The sequence below is a fragment of the Bidens hawaiensis genome, unplaced genomic scaffold (genome assembly GCF_021521415.1).
Source record: "Bidens hawaiensis isolate Kalapana, Puna unplaced genomic scaffold, B.hawaiensis_p1.1 tig00000459_1, whole genome shotgun sequence".
Lineage (NCBI taxonomy): Eukaryota > Viridiplantae > Streptophyta > Magnoliopsida > Asterales > Asteraceae > Bidens > Bidens hawaiensis.
The window spans coordinates 1,118,370-1,140,037 of NW_027491031.1; the positions used below are offsets into that span (position 1 = coordinate 1,118,370).

Below are 21,668 nucleotides of genomic sequence, written 5' to 3' on the forward strand. Positions count from 1 at the left end.
GCTCAGGCTGCCCTCCAAGAAGCTCTGATTACCAAGGAACGGCTTCTACGAAAAGCGTTGTCGCAGGTATGCGTAGCTTCATAATATCTTTACGCTTTTCTTTGTGCTTAGAAAAGGTTTTGATACTAGTATTTTTTCTTGTAGGTTGTGCATCGAGTCTTCACGAATACATCTTATGACGATGCCATGAGCGCAGCTTTCAACGCTTCTCATGAGGATGGGGAAAAGGCTGGCTTTCTGCTTGGTCTAGGGTTTGTTGAGAAGGGCATCCCGCCTTCCAACTTCCCTCTATATGATGTGGATACTGAAGCTGCTTATGACCAAGCAGTGAACCAGTATGCTGCCTTCCCGCATCCGGTGGTGGAGAAGGTGAACGAGATTGCTGCTGCTGATGATGGGCTAACCATTCTCAAGACTTTCCTTGAACCGCCACAGCCAACTGATGGTGCGGGTACAAGTGGGTTTGGAGGGAGTGGTCCTGAAGTTTGAACCTTGAGATCCCTTCCCACCGTTAGGATAGATTTATATTTCTGTAGGCGGGTAGATACCCGGCCATTGTAATGTTTGAATTTTTTATGAAATATAAATGTTTGTGCGGGTAGGACCGCCAATTTCACTGGATGACTTGCTTTATAAACGTTATATGACTTGCTCATGCATATTATAGCTTAATTTGGCACTTGTTTTGCCGCATAAACAATATATGATTCGCTCGTGCATACTTTAACAGCAATTTTCCAAGTGTTTTGAATAAGTTAGCCGTTCGACGCGCGGTTGTCAATAGGTTAGTGTTCAGTTTCCTCTATCATGATTGTGCGGGTAGGACCGTCACTTTCATTTAGTGGGATGACCAAACTTTACCTATAACTGACCTGCGTGAAGGTTGTCCTTATCTGTTAGAAATTTTTATCGTTTTTTGTGCTTATGCGGGTTTTGCCGCCGTCCACACGCAACGACTTACTTCCCCACTTATTTATGCGGTGAAAACCGGCATATCAGTGTTTTGAATAAGTTAACCGTTCGACGCACGGTTGTCAATAGGTTAACGTTCAGTTTCCTCTATCATGATTGTGCGGGTAGGACCGGCACTTTCATTTAGTGGGATGACCGAACTTCACCTATAACTGACCTGCGTGAAGGTTGTCCTTACATGTTAGAAATTTTTATCGTTTTTTGTGCTTATGCGGGTTTTGCCGCCGTCCACACGCAACGACTTACTTCCTCACTTATTTATGCGGTGAATACCGGCATATCAGTCTGGAAAGTTCATAAGTATAAATGTAAGACCATCAGCGTCAATGTGGTAAGGAAAATCATTTCCATTAGAAGTGGCTCTGGGCCTTTACAAGTTTGGAATTGATCTACATGCAACCTGTGTAATTGAACTCCCTTCCATGTTCTTGGGATGGGGGTGTCATCGAGCCTTTCGAGCCGATATTCACCTGGTTCGGAATCTCGTTGTTTACGCAGTATGTAGTCTCCAAAATTGAAGCTGCAGTTTCATTCGTGTTTTCCCCAACTGGGGTTCAACACGCATTAGCCTGCTCAGCATTCATTACGCCACGAGGTGCGTGAGCGTTCCTTGGTTTGAAGGTTTCTTCGAAATTCCTTCTCGGTTGGAAGTCCGTTTCCTTACGCTTCCCTTTCGCCCTATGGCGAGGGTTTGCGTCGGTGTCGGATTCCTCCGAGTACTCGCACTCACTGCTCATGTTGAGCTGTTGAGTGCTTCCAAATTCGTCAGCCTGTTGGATGGAACGTAAGCGTTCGTCCAACTCAGCTTGGAATTCCTTCTGACTTGCTTCCGCCCACGCTTTAACTTGTTCAAGTGTTTGGCGGGGGAGCCTCGTCTGTTGTCTTTCCACCTGGGTATCAATGAATCCCAGGGGATGATTGTTTACTGCATTTGCCCCGGCTTGGGTAACCGGGGTAGTGTTCGTAAAATTTACCGCACTTGCCCCGGCTTGAGTAACCGGGGTAGTGTTCGTAAAATCTGTGTACTCGCCGGTGTTCCTCCCAGTAGCTGGGGTTGTGATTACCGGGGTTTCTTGGTCACTCGCTGGCCTTGGGACCGGAGTAACGTTAACCATCTTTCCAGAAGTTTTAAAAAAAAACTGAAAAAGATTCAAGTTCTAGCTTTTATGCACGGATGGCGCCAATGAAGAAACACTAATTGACCCCGGCAGATTACGGATAATCTGGGGGTTAAATAGATGTTTCCCACGAGGGTTAGGTCCGGCAAAGATGGTTATTCTTCTGATGACCTGCAAAACAGACACCGTGAGCTCGTCACTGAGAAGGGGGGGGTACCTCCTTGTGACCACCCTCCGGCGTGAGAATCAGACTAGATTGCTCTTGAATATAAGTGTATATTAAGAGAAATGACTAGAGCAGATATCAGATAATATATGGAGATATAAGATAATCATACCGTTCCAAGGTGTTGGAGTATTTATAGCCGAAGGTAGGTTTCCAAGCAGGTACAGCCGGCTGAATAGTATTCCTTTTCGACCAACTGTGGGCTATGCACATGCCATGCTAGTGGTTGGTGGGTATGCAGCGGCTGATAGTGACATGGCCGGCTGTATACTATTCCTTTTCCACCAACTGCAGGCTATGCACGTGCCACGACAGGGGTTGGTGAGTAGGCAGCGGCTGATAGTGACATTAAGTACTAGAGCGTGCTGCTCGTCGTACTGTTGTCAGTGAGCTGTCGCAGCTTTGGTCAGATCTTTTGTCCATACCTTGGCAGGTATAGTACAAAAGGTCCTCCAGTAGCGTACGGACTGGCTCATTTGGGCGGGAGAATTCCCGGCTTTGGGCGGGAGTATTCCCGGCTTGCTCATTCCCTCTTCAGGTGACATTACTGAATTATTTGAGTTAGTGCCTTGTGCGTGTAGCCTTGCTGTGCGGGTAGCCTTCCCTGATGGCTAGTATCCGTAGCTGCGGGAACAGGCGGAGTACGTCACCATTGGGAGGCTTTTCCTGCGGGAACAGTTTGCGTACTGCGCGTAAGGACGTCGCGTCTCTGAGCATGGTTGGTCCTGCGGATCCAGTTGGTCTTTGCGCAGACGTCCCTCTAAGGTGAGTCTTGCGAGTTCAACTGCGCAGACGTCTCTCTTCGAGGTGAGTCTTGCGGGTCCAACTGCGCAGACGTCCATGTTTAAGGTGAGTCTTGCGGGTCCAACCACGCAGACGTCCCTGTTCAAGGTGAGTCTTGCGGGTCCAACTGGGCTCTGCTGGGACCTACCTCTTCAATCACGAACTTTAGACAATGAGCTTTAGACAATGAGCTCGAGCCCTCGTAAATTCAAAAGCTAAGCTTGAACCCTTGTAAGAGCTCGAACTTGACTGTTTTTTTATTACGCGTGTTTTTTTTTTCGTTTTTCACGCTTGGGTGACTAGTTTTTGAACTTTATATTCGTTATTTATATTAAATGATTAATATTTAACGTTATCTGGTTTTTTAGATGTACAAAAGTTATATCATATATGCGTTATGACGTCCTAGAGTAAAATTTAACCAAAAAGTTAGATTGCAACTTAACCAAATCTCAAAATTCAAGAATTTAAATTGAATAGTTATGTAAAAAAAACATAAGAATGACACTTAATGCTAGTTTCTGATCATGTAACTCTTTGCTATCCGAAAACTAGAACCAAATGCCAATGGCATCTGGCTGATAAAAACGCCACAAACGGGTTGAGATCAACGAGCCATGTGTTCATGAGGATTTATTTGAAAACACTCTAGAGGTGAGATTTATCATTGCCCATTTTAACGATTCTTGAGCGCTATAATAAACGTAGTCTCAATCGATTTCGTTTAGCTTTAATGATACATGAATGTGAACAGTTTTGTGAGTTGAATTGTTAAATGCAATAAATTGTTGCAGATGAGTCGCTTAGACGTGCACAAAATAACCGGTTCCGGAACCGAACCGGTGGAACCGACCCGGAACCGGTTCTAACCCATACCCGGAACCGGTTCCTGACCGGGTATAGGATTTCTCCTCGGAGCCGGTTCCGGAACCGGAACCGACCCGGAACCGGTGGAAAAAACCCGGAGGAACCGGTCAAAAACCAGAAAAAAACCCGGAGGAACCGGTCAAAACCCGACCCGGAACTGGTCAAAACCCGGTCAAATACCCGACTATACCCGGAACCGGTTCCGGAACCGAACCTGGTTTGACTTTTGTTGACCATACCCGGAACCGGTTCCTACCCGGTTCCGGTTTTTTTAAATACCCGATTTGTGCACGTCTAGAGTCGCTCGATAAATTTCATCAAAACCAACCAAACCGAGCTGTGAACACTCATATTCTGAATATATCTAGTTGACAACTAAAAGTCTCATCACTAATATAATTAAACTATAACAGAATCTAAAGGATTCAATAATCTGTTAAATATATAAAAACAAATATAAAATAAACAAGGTTTATAAAATTTAGTTAAATAAAACAAACACACACACACACACACACATACATGACACATCTATACCTCTATACATCCCAGATCCAAAATCTTGATACTCTCTAAGGTACATTAATAATGGGGGAACATTATCTAAAAACCTACTTGTCACCCCATACAGGGATGCTTCACAAACTTCTTTAAACAAAGAATTACAAATCTAACATAATTTCACCTCGGTAAACGCTTTACCAAAATGCCCTTGCACGTCCGCCAACAAACTCGTGCTTATAGCTAGTTGTAGATTCTAACTGGTTTCTCAAATGTATGTCGGTTCTGCATACGCCAAAAACATAAATAACGCTATATTTTTTTTAACTATTTTAAGTCAAACTTAAACCTCTGTATTACAAGACTAATGTATACCTGATTCGCAGCATATGATCGTTTGGATGTGGTGTCAGAGTGCTCCAACCCCAAGTATTGTTCCCAAGCACCGTAAACATCTCTTCTCTGAAACCAACATATAACATAAGTATAGCTAAATTATTAATCGAATTATAAAATTATTATAATAATATAAGAACTAATATATGTTAACCTGAAAACGGTTAGAGACCACATCAGAATCCTGAAGGTATGTAGGCCGACCCAAAGAGAGAAATGCAAACTTCCACTGATACATTATGATTTATAAAAGATTAAAGATAATCATAATAATAATTATTTGGTTTGTGTTAGAGAATAAACATTCAAAAAAATACCTTAGAAAATTCCTCGTCAGGAACTTGTAGTTTCTTCTGTATGCGTGTTTTAACTTCAGCTAATGTTTCACCCTCCCGGATCACAAGGAAAAACGGCTCCCCAAAGTTTTGTACTTGCTGTTAATACAATGTTATATAATAGTGAATATTAAGTTTATATTATTATTATTGTGATTAAAAACCATAAATGTGTAACATACCTGGTTCTGAGTGGTGTCTTTTGTAAAATGATAAACATGAATTAGACGATCCTCTGGATCAAGGTTCTTTTCCTCTTCTGGAATCTGTAAAAAAATAAACAAAATAATTATAATAATAATAATCAACAATAATCCAAGCATAAATTGCAGGAGAAATTAAAAAATACCTCTTCAGCACGTAACGTCCAATATTGATCATTAATGTTCTCAATCTTTTCATTCAGAGGGAAAATCTACGAATACAGAATTACAGATTTTTCAGAAGCAAATTAAATATTTAATAAAGTTTAAAAAATATTTTATAAATAAATTTTGAAAAGGTTGAATACCTTGTAAATCTTGTGGTAAAATACTTCAAGTAATCGAAGTTCTGCATCTTTATGAGATAGCTCAACCTGATTCATGATAACATTCACCAGTCAACTATAGAAGACATGGCAATTATGACCGGTTTCAGATCAACCTAACCCGATCCGTTTGACCCATTATCGTGTATTAGAATTAGCTAGAGTTGATATGCATACCTTTGTCTTAAGGTCATTGATGACATCACCCACAGTGCTTTGTTTTGGCAATCTAATAGTGTGTACGACTACCTATCAATGGTAAAAAACGAAAAATGAGAAAGTCAAACATAGATGAGATCATGAGAAGAACAATAATTATAAAGTCAACACTTACTTCATCTTTTGTTGCATGATGAAAAGCAACTTTTAGAGTTTTCAGGCCTTGCAGTTCAGGAAGAGGAATATCCAGTACCTCATAATACAAAATATCTGAAGTCTGCATCACGAAAAAATACATGTAAGTATGTAACAAAAGCGACCTTAATTTGAAGATAATTATAAAATAACCTGATTGTAATGGGCCAAAATGTCTGACAAATGTTCCACTCCTCGGTATTTAATTGGTTGAGGTTTCGGTTGTTGGGAATAACAGTTGTGAGATGTAAGTCGGATTTTAGACGGATCGTCTAAGTTTAAATGGGAAGCAACTCTTTCAACAACATCATCATAATTATGGAGTTTTGACCTGAAATATAAATTAAATAAATGAAAGATAGAACAAAATTATTCAAATTTGTAAAATAAAAACCAAGCAAACTTGTACTACTCACAATTCCAATGAGAACTCATCCTCCTTTGGTTTCTCCAGTGAACGGAAACGCACAACCTACGTTATTTAACATCAGCATATGAAACTTATAATAATGGTTCATTAAACACACAATAGAAATTTGGATAGCATACCTGGCGATTATGAACATACTCCAAAAAAGATGGAACATCGGGATACCGACATTTGATTCCAGCCTGAAGAGGTTTCTGGAAACAAATGATGTCTCCGTCTTCAAGCTATAAAAAAAACGTTATTTTGTGTAACCCTTGATTAAAGAAAGAAATTGTTATAAAGATGTGAAAAGTTGGAAACTCACCTGACTAGCCCGAAATGTGAGCTTTTTATCAACATGTTCACACATAACATTAGGTTCAAACTTAATTTCCTGAATGAGAAAAGGGTGTGTCAGATTCAAATTATAAGACACATGGCAGAGCATAACAGAATAACAGAATAAAGAGATTAAAAGACTGACCTCAAAGAGTTCTATTTCTTCATTAGGAGCAAAGCCAGCCAGCTCGTTTAGCTTTGTAAGTATTTCTGTTGGTTTTCCAGTACCCTTCACAAAGAGCCGCCCAACATATCTGACATGTGTCAATTCATAAAAGTCAAACCCTTACGAAGGTGTATATATGCATGTGTCTCTGTGTGTGTAGCGATAGAGAAAGAATGGTTACCGAAGCTCTTCTTTTAAAGGGTCATAAAGCTTAAAGAAAAGTAGAATCTCCTCCTTAGTCTTTGCAGGTGGAGGAACTGGCTGTGAATTCTACAATGATGAAAAAGCAAGTGAACTTTATAAGATAAAACTTTGAATATTATCATAATATAAAAGGGAGTTAAATAGATATAAATATATAACAATGATATCTTACCGGTCCAAGTTCTACCTCCAAAAACAACTTAAGTTCAGCATTGTTAGCCTTATTTGATACTTCCCGCAGATGTCCCACCTAAAAATCACACAGGATTGAACATGTTAATGATCACTAATGACCAAAGTCACCAAACAGCTATATAAATAAACAGATTTTCAATGCTTTATAACCGGTTAAAAAGAATATAAACACATACAGATTGAGCTTCTTCTAGAGGAGTCAATGGACGATTTGGGCGGTAAGTATGATTTTGGCGTTTTGCCCAAAGCCAGAAACGTTGACATTGTACTGGTATACCCAATTCTTTAGCTACTTCCTCCTGAAAAATAACATTTGGAAGTTACTAGTTACACAATAAGTTTCATTGTAATACATACTATAAATTAAGTCCATAACCAGTGACAATACCTTGAAAAGGGCAAAAGATATTTGCTTTTGAATACGGAAACTACGAACTTTATCATGATCCACTAGATCAAAAAATATATTTTTCCCAATTTGTTCATGAAGATTCTCATCACGAGCAACCTACTTACATTGACTTACTGGGTTAGTAAAACTGTATAAGTAACATGAAAATAAAGTTTTTTCTTAAATGGGTCATGAAAGTTGTAACCTTAATAATAGTATATAAATGTGCTTCTGCTTTCTCCTTCCTTTTTTGCTCTTTCTCTTCTTGTTCTTTCTTCAATCTAATCTGTAAGGTGATTTGATCAAAACGGGTTAAACAAATTAAATATAAATATACACCACCTGTACAATAAACCCCAACAACAAATTGACAATCTTACCCTCAGGTGTTCTGCCACATCCTTCTCATCAACATTACAGATAATTTTCTCCTTGTCACTTTCACGTATGTACACAAGCATATACGCATTTGAATACTTTGTAAACTTAAATGGAGAGTTATTGAACCCGGGGTTTGCTTGAGGTAACTGTTAACAACAGTACAGGAAAGTCAGAAATAACTTTCTAACTTGTCTTGCATCAAATTAAAATAAAAAAATTCAGTTAACGCAAATTATGAGATGTTTGGCGTAAACTAAGTTTGATGTATTAAACTATATGTTTTGACCAAAAGCCACATCAGCATATTACTTGTTTGACTAATTACCTCTTCCTCGCCTCCATATTGTTCATCCATTGCTCTCTTCATGTCTTCTTTAGTTACACGTTCATCATCAAATTTCAGCCTAACCAAGTGTTCCCAAACATTTAATAACTTAGGAGGAAATTGCATGAACAGAATGTGACAAAACGTATATGCAAATCTAATTGGCATTATTTTTGTACCATTGATCAGAGAGTGTTGGACGAATATAGGCATAATAATGTCCGCCATGAACGCCACCACTGTGAACCAATACACTGCAAAAAAAACATTGAGTTTGTCTTAGCACCAAATATTGATATCCACCACAATATGTAGAGGAAAACATTATAGACCAAACAGTTTACATGTTGAAAAAACAGACTTTTACCAAGTTAAGAAAATCAATAGTACGATGCATACACTGTTTTTTAAAATACTTTTACTAAACCATCACTCCTACAATAACTTTCTTTTTGAATGGTCATATTACAGCTTAACTAAATAAGAATTAAGGTGGATGCACTATATCATTGTTACCATGTAAAGTGTAAGCAAATCTTTTATATGTATATGCTAGTACCTGTGAAGTGTATAGAGGTTGCGAACACTTCTGTCTGCCTGGGGTGACAAATACTTCCCATTTTCTCTATCAAGATCAAGTTGCAATGGAAATTCATAACGGTCATTTATCTGTAAAGTTCAATAGAAACATCTAAATGATAATGCTTTAACAAGTAGCTTTATGGCCCAAAAAGATACAAACAGAAAGCATAGCCTTTAAATAAGTATACTAAAAAATACCAAAACTACCACAAAGTTTTCCTTTTCGAACAGTGCAATCACAACAAAAGATAATGTGCACCAACTAACATGATTGTTTTAACGAATTAAAGAAATAAGCATTGTGAGTCTGATGGACACTCTAAATGGTTCTCAACTTCTCATGCATTTGCCCTTCTTCACTCGTTTACATAGTTTCTACAGGTCCTTTCTAAATTTTTTGCTTTACTTATAATATAAGTTGAAAGGAAGAACATTTCGAGCCCATAAAGAATCATTAAACATAAGTTAATGTCATCATCATCATCATCGTACTCAGTATATCCCACCAATAGCAATGCTATGGTAGGGTCTGAGGAGGGTAAGATGTAGACAGCCTTACCTCTAGAGAGGCTGCTTCCGGTGAGACCCCCGGCTCGATAGTAGTTTTGAATCAAGCCTTGGACATAAGACACATAACACTCAATCATCGGGACACCGGCTGATTGGTGCATGTGCCCTTGTCTTTCGGCTATCAACGCCACCACATGATGCCTGATTAACCTTCAGCCACTTTTAACGTTATTTTCACGTGATTAGTAAAATAACGTCAAAATTAGTGCAATTTTACTTTTGTCCACCCAAGGGTTCACACATATATACATTATATGTGCGCACCGCAAGCAGGGCGTAACATAAGTTAATGTCTTATCTGAAATATATATATCTATATATCTATATATATATAACAGAGTATTGCTTAAACAATAACAAAAAATACAAACAGTGATGCATAACAACCCAGCAAGCATGAAAATGACAGCATAAACATAAAATAAGTAATAGAGTAACATGAAAATGACAACTAACCTTCACCATTGTATCTCGCATGAAATCATATTCAAATCGTTTTAGTTGGAGCTGAAGAACAGGGGGGAAATCAATGAATAGAACACCCTTCTTTGCATCCTGAAAGTTCAAAGTTTACAGAATGAAACTGTAATCATATATAATAATACAGTTTACGCCTTTTCGGTAATCATAGAGTTGTGTGATGAGTTTTTCATGAACCAGTATAAGTCCTCTTAAGTTTTTATTAGTTAAATCATCAATCATATAAGGCTAAACACTTGAACTATGTTCACTTCCTACAATCAATGATCCTATGGCCAAATCTTTTGAGATCATTTAAAGTGTGACTTGCTAACCTAACCCCATCACCAAAATTGAAACTTAGCTCCGAAGGATTACAAATCAATACAAGTAGAAATTCATCCAACCTGTAACCCATGTTGCTCAGCATGATACTTGTTATCACCTTCAAGTCGTTCCACCTCCACATACTTGTCAAAAGAAGCATAGACATCACGACAGCCTTTGACATCAAGCTGAAGGTCTAACAGAGCGTGCAAAAGTTTAGCAATAAAATTAAATATAGTTATAGGTGGCACTTCCAACTCATTTATAACAAAAATAGGTCCATTCGGATTGTATTTGGTTGATAACAGGTCAAATGAGGGCACTATAAAAGAGTAGCTACAACTTATACAAGTTGAATGGGTTAACAGCTCAAAAGTCACCTAACATGATCTTTGTGATAAATATAGTTTTTTATATGTTCCCAGCAGAGAAAAGTGCATAATACTTCACTTTAACCATCAAAAGATGAATTACTAAAAAGGTAAGTTTAACTTCAGAAAGGGTAGCACATTGGCAAAAGAGGTGTGCAAAGATAGCATACCTATGCCAAGATTACCCTTTTTGAACATAATAATGAGTGAAGTTATCCTTTATTAGGCAAAAGTGAAGTGCATGCCCGCACATCAACACTGGCCTGTAGTGCATTACCCTTTAAAGCAATTCACCCTATTTGCAAATAAAAATTAAATAATGGACAAAAAGGTGTTAGTGTCTGCCTGACCCGAGTTGACCAGCACACAAAAGGTATCTTTGACTCTAACCCGTTACCCAACCCAGCAGACCCAACCAATTTGCCACCTCTAGAGCTTATAAATAAATTGAAATTGTTAAGCAAAATATATACCATAAAATGATTCCTTTCTTGTTGATTTGTAGTCTACATTTATGCATTCGATGTAGTTCATATGATGCCCTTCAAATAACTGTTGAATTGTGCCCTCCACAACAGTTCCCTTCACAATGAGACCACAAAATACATAATCAGGTAACATCAGAGGGTAAATATGCTAAAACTTTGTAGTAGAAAAAAGCGCATACCTTCATTTTGTCTTCAAGTTTCTCACAAAGAACCCTATTGAGTTCTTGAACATCATGCTGCATAAAAGAATCATATGTATCCCAACCAAAAGACTTGGTCAACTCTTTTGTGGCCACACTTGTGTCACTGTACTGAAGCTTATAAAACAAACTCTGTAAAGCCAGTGGAATGCTCCCTGACGGCATATCATTCTCGGTTGTGGGCATGTGATACACAGCCTGTTTCACAATGTAAATATAAGGGCCTTCTTGCATTAGTTATCATTGCAGAGGTGGCAATATGGGTAAACGGGTTGGACTACGTCAGCTCACACACACGTTTTGTCTTTCCTTTTCTTAACTTTTACATATAATTGATGTTTTCAAGTTGACTAAAGGCCTTATATACTATTACAATACCTAAAAAAATTCTAAAATGCAATGATTTAGAAAGTTGTACATTTATCAAAATCTTTCATAACTTAATCAACAGAATTGGGGGAAAAGGAAGAATTCTGCGTTTTATATAATAGTTCTTGATTATTAGATTACATAATATGGCCTAATCTCTCAAAAGAAAAACTTGAATCTACACTCTTTCAAATCCTCTTACAGAATATAGAAATCTACTTTTAATATAATTTGAAGCATGATACTCGCCTCCTGATTAATAGTTTAATACTAATGATAGTTGCAGATATTCACTAAAAAAAACTTCATTTTTATGTTATTGCAATGACGGCCTAATTTTTAAATTAAAATGACTTGGAAGGTTTAACTCATTATGCATTTGACCTGTTAAAAATGCAGAATAAACCCAAATCGGCCTGTAAAACTGTAAATGGGGTCAAAATTGCCACCTCTAGATATGACTTATGAGTGAGCATGAATTAACCGATATTATTACCAACCTTCCTGAAATAAGGGATGTGGTACAATGTCTGAAGTAAAGAGTTCATATAGCAAGTAGCACCTTGATTTTTAAGCCCAACATAACCGGTTTCTTTTTTTGAGTCATGTGACCAGTAATCAACAACCTTCCGGACTGCCACATCAGCTTCAACTATGCATGTGTCATTCAAGAGATATCCTCTACTAGGGTCATATAGCTCACTAAGAGGCATAAATGACGTGAAACCCCAATCACTTTCGCGTGCATTGAACTGATGTTGAGTATCTGCAGGGACGAGATTGTAGTGAAGATGAGAGCAAGAAATATGATGGTACACATTTAGAATATATGAAAACAAACAGGTATCACTTTCATTAAAAATGATTATATGAATTATGAAAACTTATTATATGTTTAATGGAACTTCATTGAGATGTTCTAACATGTTATTGATGGCATATTTCCAACTGAGAGATAAATGTTTTTCACATTTACAACAAATAGAAATTTTATATAATGTACGTTTCGACCCTTGAGAATACCTTGTTAATACAATGCATGTCTTAGGTAAACAATGTTTTATATGTCAAACACACAACACACAGAATATTATAAGCCAAAAAAGTGATGATTAACACTCTTAAGGAGACAAAAGTATCCACACACAACAAGCAGAGCAATACAGCTTATCTGTCTGAACTCCCAAATGCCTTAAAAAGTACAATCAGGTACATAAAAATCAAATTGCCTACATTTCAAAAGTAATGCATGTACCACAAGTAACATCATGATATTAACCAGCCAATCCGAAAGTTATTCGACTATTTCTCTTGAGAATCTTAAACACTTGTAAAAATCTGTAATAGAGTCCATGCAATCAACTTCTTGTTGCATGCAAAAATAAGATCCTAAATACATTTTGTAACTAAACTCAAAACTTGCAAAAATACAATCAAAGCTTCAAAAGATACAAAATGCATCAAAAATGACAGGCTAAAAAAGGTTAGGGAGCATATGAAACTACAAACAATTATTTCAGGAGTCTCCTTTCAAAGGTTCATGCAGCCAAATTCTTGTTGCATGCTTATAAGAGCCTAAAACACCACATGTAATCAATCCAACCAAAAAAGGCAAGCAAGAAGCCACTAAAGATACTTAAAAACAATGGGAACTAGAAAATGAAGTTACAATTTGGTTTGTTATTGAATCTTATATGCATGATGTGTGGAGGACAATGTCTTCAAATTAACAACTGGTCATAAAAAACAATATAAAACCAGAATTTTGTTAAGTCTACATAAGGTTCTATGTTTTAAGAAGATATCAAGCATATCCTGCAGCAACACATACTAGCCAGATGTCATCTTTAACTTCTCTTCCATTCATTATTCTTTCATCTTCTGGTGGGAAGGTTGAACAAACAGGGTTACCAATATCATTCACACGTAAATGTAATAAAAATAACTTTATGAGTCTTTGGGATCACCTAAAACTTTTATAGAAAGCCAATTCTTTCTAACTAAGCCCATCCAATAAGTTTACTTTGCATATGATATCATAAGCACCAAATGACAAATTAATTGCTGAGACATGCGAAAAAATTAATTAATTGCATGATAACAAAAAGGTTTCAAATTCAAAGAATGACATGGTTCGCAACTTTATATATCTCACCAACTTGAAACTTTCATTAGCATCATAAACTATAAAGTGCAATTATAAATATAAACTTCCTGAGTTGCTGTAGTGCCTTTTAAGGAAGTTAAAGAAGGTTCTCATTTCTCGACCAACATCAAACAATTAAATTCTCCTTTAAGCTTCTTTAGTACGGCAATTAACTTCTTGCAAACGCGTATTTCACTAAGTGTAATTATTAACCATCTTAAAGATTGTTAAGTACAGTAGTGAGTAGTCTACTTTAGTTTGTTCCCAAAAAAAATTAATTACCTTTTCGCATGGTGAACTTGCCATGAATTTGATTAACCACAGCTAGGCTAAACTGAGCATATCTACTCCAACCATATGGCAATGTGGTGGAATCAGCAACATCAAGATACATTGACAAATGGTCCACATTGTTTCCTTTTGGGAATATGAGCACTCGCCTGAACAAAATACCATGTCAGTAAAAAATACCATAAACCAATCACTAGAGTAATATCTTATTATAAAATCATTGCAAACTTGGATAACGTAGATATATAGCTAAAACAATCAATACCATTTATATCCTCCAACAAAGAAAACATCAGAGTACAGCTTTTTGCCATTCAATCTTGAGAAATTCTCTATTGTCCATGTGAACCTTGCTGATGGTGGATCATCAACTACCGGCGCATCAACGGTGTTAGCAGCTTCTGCAGGTGTAACTGACCAAATAATGGTACCACACAGGTTAATTTACTTTAGACAGATGTGAAAATAATTACATATATCTATCTATAAAATCATGAATATAATATGCACAGATTCATGAAGGAAAACAAAAGAACACAAATCCATTAATACCTTCCATTGGTTGAGGTCCTTCGGCGGCTGCAAATTCAGAATGTGGAACCAGCATCTCTTCCTCTTCCGGCTACAAAATTAAAGTAAACAAATAATCGAATTAAAATCTGCGATCGGTATCGATTTTGCAGCGAATTCAAAACCCTAGAAACAACATTTCCCAAATAGTAACAAAAACAAAACTAGAGCACATTTAGGTCAAATTCTAGATCAATTAACGATTGATTACGAGATCTAACTCGATAATCAGATCAAAACAGAGTAATTAAGCATCGTAAAACATGAATTGCAGATACGAACATGTATTGCGTAATCATAAAATTTCACAGTTCCTGATCTTGCAAATTCAAAAGCCTAGATATAATCATTTACCAAAATAGCAACAAAATCGAAACTACAACACTTTTAGGTCAATTCTAGATCACTTAACGATCGAATACGAGATCTAACTTGATAATCAGATCAAAACAGAGTAATTAAGCATCGTAAAACACAAATTGCAGGTGCGAACACGTATTGTGTATGCATACAATTTCACAGTTCCTGATCGTGCGAGTTCAAACCCCTGGAAATTTCCAAAACATTAACAAAAACACGAAACTAGAGCACTTTTAGATAAATACCGATCGATTAAGAGATCTAACTCAACAATCAGATCAAAACAAATTAATTGAGCAAGCTAACTCATAAATTGCACATACGAACATGCGCCAATCGATACGTAGTGTTGCCTGCGAATTCAAAACCCTAGGAACAAACATTTCCTAAAATAATAACACTAGAACACTTTTAGGTCAAATTTTGGATCAATTAACGACCGATTACGAGATCTAACTCAATAACCAGATCAAAACAGAAAGCAAGCTAATTCACAAATTACACATACGAATAAGCGTCAATCGATACGTATTGATAACCTGCGAATTCAAAACCCTAGAATCAAACATTTCCTAAAATGGCAACAAAAACACGAAACTAGAGCACTTTTAGGTCAAATTTCAGATCAAATAACAATCGATTACAAGATCAAACTCAACACTCAGATCAAAACAGAGTAATTCAGTATCTAAAATCATGAATTACATATACAAACATGCACTAACTAAGCATGTTAATTCACAAACTGCAGATACGAACACGCGTTGCATTTCCTAAAACAGTAACACTAGAGCACTGTTAGGTCAATTTCAGACCAAATACGAGCACGATAATCAGATCAAATCAGAGTAACTAAGCATCGTAAAACATGAATTGCTTGCAGTTACGAACATGTATGTGTGTGCGTATGAATTGATCGTACGAATTCAAAACCCTAGATATGAACATTTCCTAAAATAGTAACACTATAGCACTTTTAGGTCAAATAACAATCGGTTACAAGATCTAAATCAATAATCAGATCAAAACAGAGTAATTAAGCAAGCTAATTCACAAATAACATATACGAATATGCGTCAATAGATATGTATGTATCGTGTATGTGCATGTGAGTGTGTGTGAATGAATTGAATGATGAAATCGGAAATGGATAATAGATGATGTTATAATAATAATAACATACTTCAATTGGAGGCGGAGTCATGAGAGTCATCGACGGCGATTGGTGGATTCGATCGACTGAGAAAAACGTGAAGGTGTTTGATTTGAGGAAATGAAAGTAAGGAGGAGGATGATGGTTTAGGTGGGGTTGAGGGTAGTTTCGGTATTTCCGAGAATGATTAGAGAAAGGACTCTGGTGGCTTGGATGGGTGTCTGTGGACGTATTTTGCTGAAATGACTGAAATGACCTTCATGGGAATGTAGTGAAGTAACAAAATAATATATAACATAGGATTTAGGACCGCGCGCTTCGTGAATGGACCGTTAAATCGGAAAAACAAAATAGCTACAAATGTTAAACCATAAAATCGCTGCAAGTCGACGCGAAATCAGTCGTATCAAGTTATGGCATTAAAACTAAAAAGAAATAAACCAGTCAATGCCAAAATACAACAAATTATCATATGTAGAACCAAAAAAACTGGCACCTTACGGCTGCGAACCAACACAAATTCAGTTAGAATCAGCGATACCAACACAAATTCGTAAATGTATATTAGTAAGCCAATAAAAATATTTTAAAGGCGATGTATAAAACATTGAAACACGGATATAAACCGTGAGACGATGAGATGTTATTAAATCGTGAAAAAGGTTTCGGTCATTATAACGAACTATATACAATATGAAAACAAAGTTTAAGAAATCGTTTAACCGACAAATAAAACATGTAAAGCTGACACTTGCCCAAGTTTTGTGTTTAGAAATATAGTTTGTTAAAATTTTTTAAAAAAAAAAGTAAAATAAGAAAATAAAACCATTATTTTTATTTATGGAATTATGATTAGTAATTTAGTGGTTATAATAATTAATAAAATATTGAAAAGTAAATTGAATAGTAATTTTGTCATTGAGATTTAGTCTCCTTTTTAAATATATGTATTAATATAACTAAAAGTAAAAAGACTAGCGAGAAGTTAGAAAATGTACGAGAAACGTTTTAGTTAACTAGAGATATAATAAACATAGAAATAGTCGATTAGAAGCAACGAGAGCGACAATCGACACCAATTGAACTTGTGAGACGGCCACGAGTAGAGTTAAGATGTGATTTCCGTTGCCAGTTTTGAAGATGGGATTCTAAGCTTTTGTATGTATGATTAATAAAAGATTTCTAAGCAAACTACAACACATAGTGTAGGATAGGGATGAGCTTGAGACGGTACCGATACCGATTCCGAAAATTGAAAATATTTGTTATCAGTACTGGTACCGAAATGTTAGGTTCGATACTGGTACAGTACCGGTATTTCAAGCTAAATTCATGAAATACAAGTACCGTACCGGTACTCATCAGTCATCCCTAGCATGGGAAGCCATGGGGGAGCCTTTTTCGGCCTTTGAATGAGGAGAGCAACTTGAAAATGGATACAAGTTGATCGATAGAAGTCAATGTCCAACAACAACTCGGTACATTGATTAACCATATGATGAAAGGTCCCAAGGTTCGTATACAGGTTCATAAACAAAGTTAAGACTAGCAACGAAAGTTTAGGTTAGGAGCAAGTTTACTAACGTGTATTATTCACTCCTATTATGTAGAAATGAATAAATGATTAGAACCAAGCTTCAATCAAATTTTCTCGTTTAAATTGTATATATATTCTATGGCTTGTTCAGTTGCTCTTATGGGTCCAACTCCATTATATTAATTTGGACACAAAATTACATATTTATAGTTTTGAGTCTTTTGACCATATTTTGTGCATTTTATTTTAATTTTTCTCTAAACAATTTGAATGAGGTTACACCAATAGAATGACGCTACGACAGGGATGCTGAGAATGATGTATACAAAGAATAACTTACAAGAATGTTGGTAACTATATTGTTATAAAAGGTGGTTTAAAAAGACCATTATTTATCACATTATTCACGTCAATGACTCTTGGGATGATTAAAGAGGTGAGTCTTTCATTCTAGTATTTGTTTACTCGTTGTGGTTTTGATTTATCCGTTTGGCATTTCATTTGTTTGTTTGAAAATTGCCTCTTTTGTTATTATTAAACGGGGCTAGCATTGACTTGTGAGCTTTTGTTTTCACTAAAAGTTGGCTATCAGGGACTCATGGGAAGATTAATGTGAGTCCCACATTATAGTTTTCTTTTACTCGTTGTGGTTTACATTTGTTCGTTTGGCCTTTCATTAATTCGTTTGAATGTGCTTATGTTTTCACAGAAAGGGGCTAGCAGGAATTCGTGGGCCTTTTTTTTTGCTGAACGGGCTATTATGGACTTGTGGGAGTGAGTCCCTCATTATAGTCATATTTTACATGTTGTGATTTCCATTTGTTCGTTTTAGCTACCATTTGTTCGTTGTGGTTTGCATTTGTTTGTTTGAATCGTTTGAAAAGTGTCGCTTTTGTTTTCACTGAAAGGAGCTAGTAGGTTCTTGTTTTCACCAAATGAGACTATTAGAAACTCATGGAATGATTAAGAAGGTGAGTCCCTCATTCCAGTTTTCTTTTGCTCCTCGTGGTTTCCAATTGTTTATTTGAGCTTCTATTTGTTTGTTTGAAAATCGTCTCTTATGTATTCACTCTCTGTGCTTTTAGTTTCACTTAATTAGGCTATTAGGGGATCACTTCTTATGTATTCACTCTCTGTGCTTTTAGTTTCACTTAATTAGGCTATTAGGGGATCACTAGGGAAGTGACGAATGACCTCCTCATTCTAGTCTTATTTTACGTACTTTTTGTGGTTGCCATTTATTCGTTTTGGTTTCCATTTGATCATTTGAAAAGTTCCGTTTATGTTTTCATTAAATGGGGCTAGTAACAGCTGGTGGACTTTTATTTTCATTGAACGAGACTACTAGGGACTCATGAGATGAATAAGGAGGTGAGTCCCTCATTTTAGTATACTTTTACTCGTTGTGGTTTTCATCTGTTAATTTGAAAAATGTCATTTCTGTTATTACTGAATAAGGTTAGCAGCAACTAATGGATTTTGTTTTTACTTAGCAAGGCTATTAGGGACTTGTTGCATAATTAAGAAGGTGAGTCATTTATTCTAGTCTTCTTTACTCGTTGTAGTTTCCATTTGTTCATTTGGACTATCATATAAGGGTGACAAACCCAACCCAAATGGATTGTTTTGGGTTAAGATGGATAAACTTTAAAAGTAAAATGGGTTGTGATGGATCATAAAAATTTTTCAAGTGGGTTAGGATGGGTTGAAAATATACAAGTAAGTTTCACTTATAGGTTAAAATGGGTCAAAACAAAATACCAAAGTTATCCAAAATTTATCTAATTCAAAATATCCAAACTATCACGTGCGAAACAAAACTCATCCGAAACCCAAAAAACGATCAAAACGAAACAAAAACCCCGAACCGACTAAAACGAAACTGAACCGTAATAGAAAAACGACCAAAACGAAACCAAAAAAACGGGAATGAAACCAAAAAACTGACCAAAACGAAACAAAAAAAGCGAAATGCAACCGAAAAACTAACCAAAATTAAACAAAAACACCGAATCGACCAAATCGAAACAAAACTAAATCGGAATAGAAAAACGACCAAAATGAAACAAAAAAACCGATATGAAACCGAAAAGTTGACTAAAACGAAACAAAAAAAAATGAAATGCAACTGAAAAGCGAACCAAAAAAAACAAAACAAAAACACTGAACCGACCAAAACGAAAAAAAACACCGAATCGACCGAAACAAAACAAAAGCACCAAAACGAAACTGAACCGAAATAGAAAAATAACCAAAACAAAACACAAAAAAAGCGAAATGCAACTGAAACCTGACCAAAACAAAACAAAACAAAAACACTAAACCGAACAAAGCGAAACAAAAAAAACCGAAACGAAACTGAACCGAAATAGAAAAACGACCGAAACGAAACAAAAAAACCGAATTGAAATTGAAAAACTGACCAAAAGGAAACATAAAAAAACTAAATGCAATTTAAAAACCGGACCTAAACGAATCAAAAACACCGAACCGACCAAACGAAACAAAAAAACTGAAACGAAACTGAACCGAAATAGAAAAACGACCAAAACGATACAAAAAAACCGATATGAAACCGAAAAACTGACCAAAACGAAACAAAAAAAAGCGAAATGCAATCAAAAAGCTTACCAAAACGAAACAAAAAAACTGAAACGTAGCCGACCAAAATAAAACAAATGAATCGAAACGAAACCGAAAAAACTGACTAAAACAAAACAACACTGAAACCGAAAAAACCAAGAAATCGAAACCGAACAGATACCGAAACCGACCGAAATGAAAAAAAAAAACAAAACCGAACCGAAAAAACCCCGGAAAAACTCGAACCTGAACTAGTACAAAACGTTTTTATTTTTTTTATTTTTATTATTTTTTTATGAAGGAGGATGATGGGGGAAACATTTTAGTTATTTTACATTTTGCGTTTTTTATTTATATTTTGAGTTATTATTTTTTTAGTAGTTTTTTTGAATATTTTTTTTGAGGGATTTTTAACTCTTTGTATGTCAACATTCACTTGGGTCAAGATGGGTTAGTTTTACCCATCTTGACCCATGTCCATCTTAACCTTCTATTTTAAAAATCCGTCATGACCCATACTCATCCTGACCCATCACCCAAATCTAACCCAACCCACTCCCATTACCACCTCAGTACCATATATTCGTTTGAAAACTAATTATTTTTATTACTATACATGTATAAACATCAAAGTTTGTTGTATGTTACTATATATTATTGTTACATTGTGCTTTGTCATCATGTTTGACTAGTTCAAGCTACATCGGGCACGGATACGTGCAACATACATGAAACCTTTCAAAAAAAAGGTATTTAAGATAAAACATAGAGCCCTCATAACAACCTCTTATATTCGTATATCGTTGTCGTCATCATCGTCGTGTTGTGTATATACGTATGAGAGTTAGAGAGTGAAGGTAGAACGAAGATACATTAAAGGGGAGAAATTCCCTTTCAAGAGTGAGGTTGCTTCAAACGTAACTAAACCTAGTCTACACATTCAATGAAATTAAGATATCTATATTTTATTTAATTACGCTATAAATATATTTAATGTTAAAGAAGAATCATGCCCCGTTTGTAAAAAAGCTTGTCTGGATAAATTTGGTGAGCATGCCCTCCATTGTAAGGAATTGTCTGGATTCAAGAATCGTCATGACTGGGTTAGAGATGTCTTATGGGATGTGCTTAGGCGTGCCGGGATCTCAGCCAAGAAAGAGGCACCTGTTAA

General features: G+C 36.2%; 1 protein-coding gene across 3 annotated transcripts; it reads right to left on the bottom strand.

Moving 5' to 3' along the window:
• Nucleotides 1-4,451: 4,451 nt before the first annotated feature.
• Nucleotides 4,452-16,447, bottom strand: LOC143630209 (ubiquitin C-terminal hydrolase 12-like). Of its 3 annotated transcripts, none has more exons than XM_077099283.1 (32): nucleotides 16,408-16,447; nucleotides 14,847-14,916; nucleotides 14,560-14,707; nucleotides 14,286-14,443; nucleotides 12,358-12,623; nucleotides 11,468-11,686; nucleotides 11,274-11,382; nucleotides 10,510-10,625; nucleotides 10,100-10,198; nucleotides 9,051-9,160; nucleotides 8,671-8,745; nucleotides 8,492-8,570; nucleotides 8,166-8,312; nucleotides 7,991-8,071; nucleotides 7,783-7,902; nucleotides 7,571-7,693; nucleotides 7,372-7,449; nucleotides 7,177-7,265; nucleotides 6,975-7,083; nucleotides 6,816-6,884; nucleotides 6,631-6,735; nucleotides 6,498-6,553; nucleotides 6,235-6,412; nucleotides 6,062-6,163; nucleotides 5,905-5,976; nucleotides 5,710-5,775; nucleotides 5,548-5,613; nucleotides 5,381-5,464; nucleotides 5,181-5,297; nucleotides 5,018-5,092; nucleotides 4,843-4,929; nucleotides 4,452-4,752 (listed from the first exon to the last, which is right to left on the bottom strand). In XM_077099283.1, exons 1-32 carry the CDS (start codon nucleotides 16,435-16,437, stop codon nucleotides 4,711-4,713), a joined length of 3,345 nt encoding a protein of 1,114 aa, XP_076955398.1. In that variant the 5' UTR covers nucleotides 16,438-16,447; the 3' UTR covers nucleotides 4,452-4,710. The 3 variants fall into 3 exon arrangements, with proteins under 3 accessions (XP_076955398.1, XP_076955402.1, XP_076955395.1); XM_077099287.1 differs by having other exon boundaries at nucleotides 5,905-5,972; nucleotides 6,058-6,163; XM_077099280.1 differs by having other exon boundaries at nucleotides 6,816-7,083.
• Nucleotides 16,448-21,668: the final 5,221 nt, after the last annotated feature.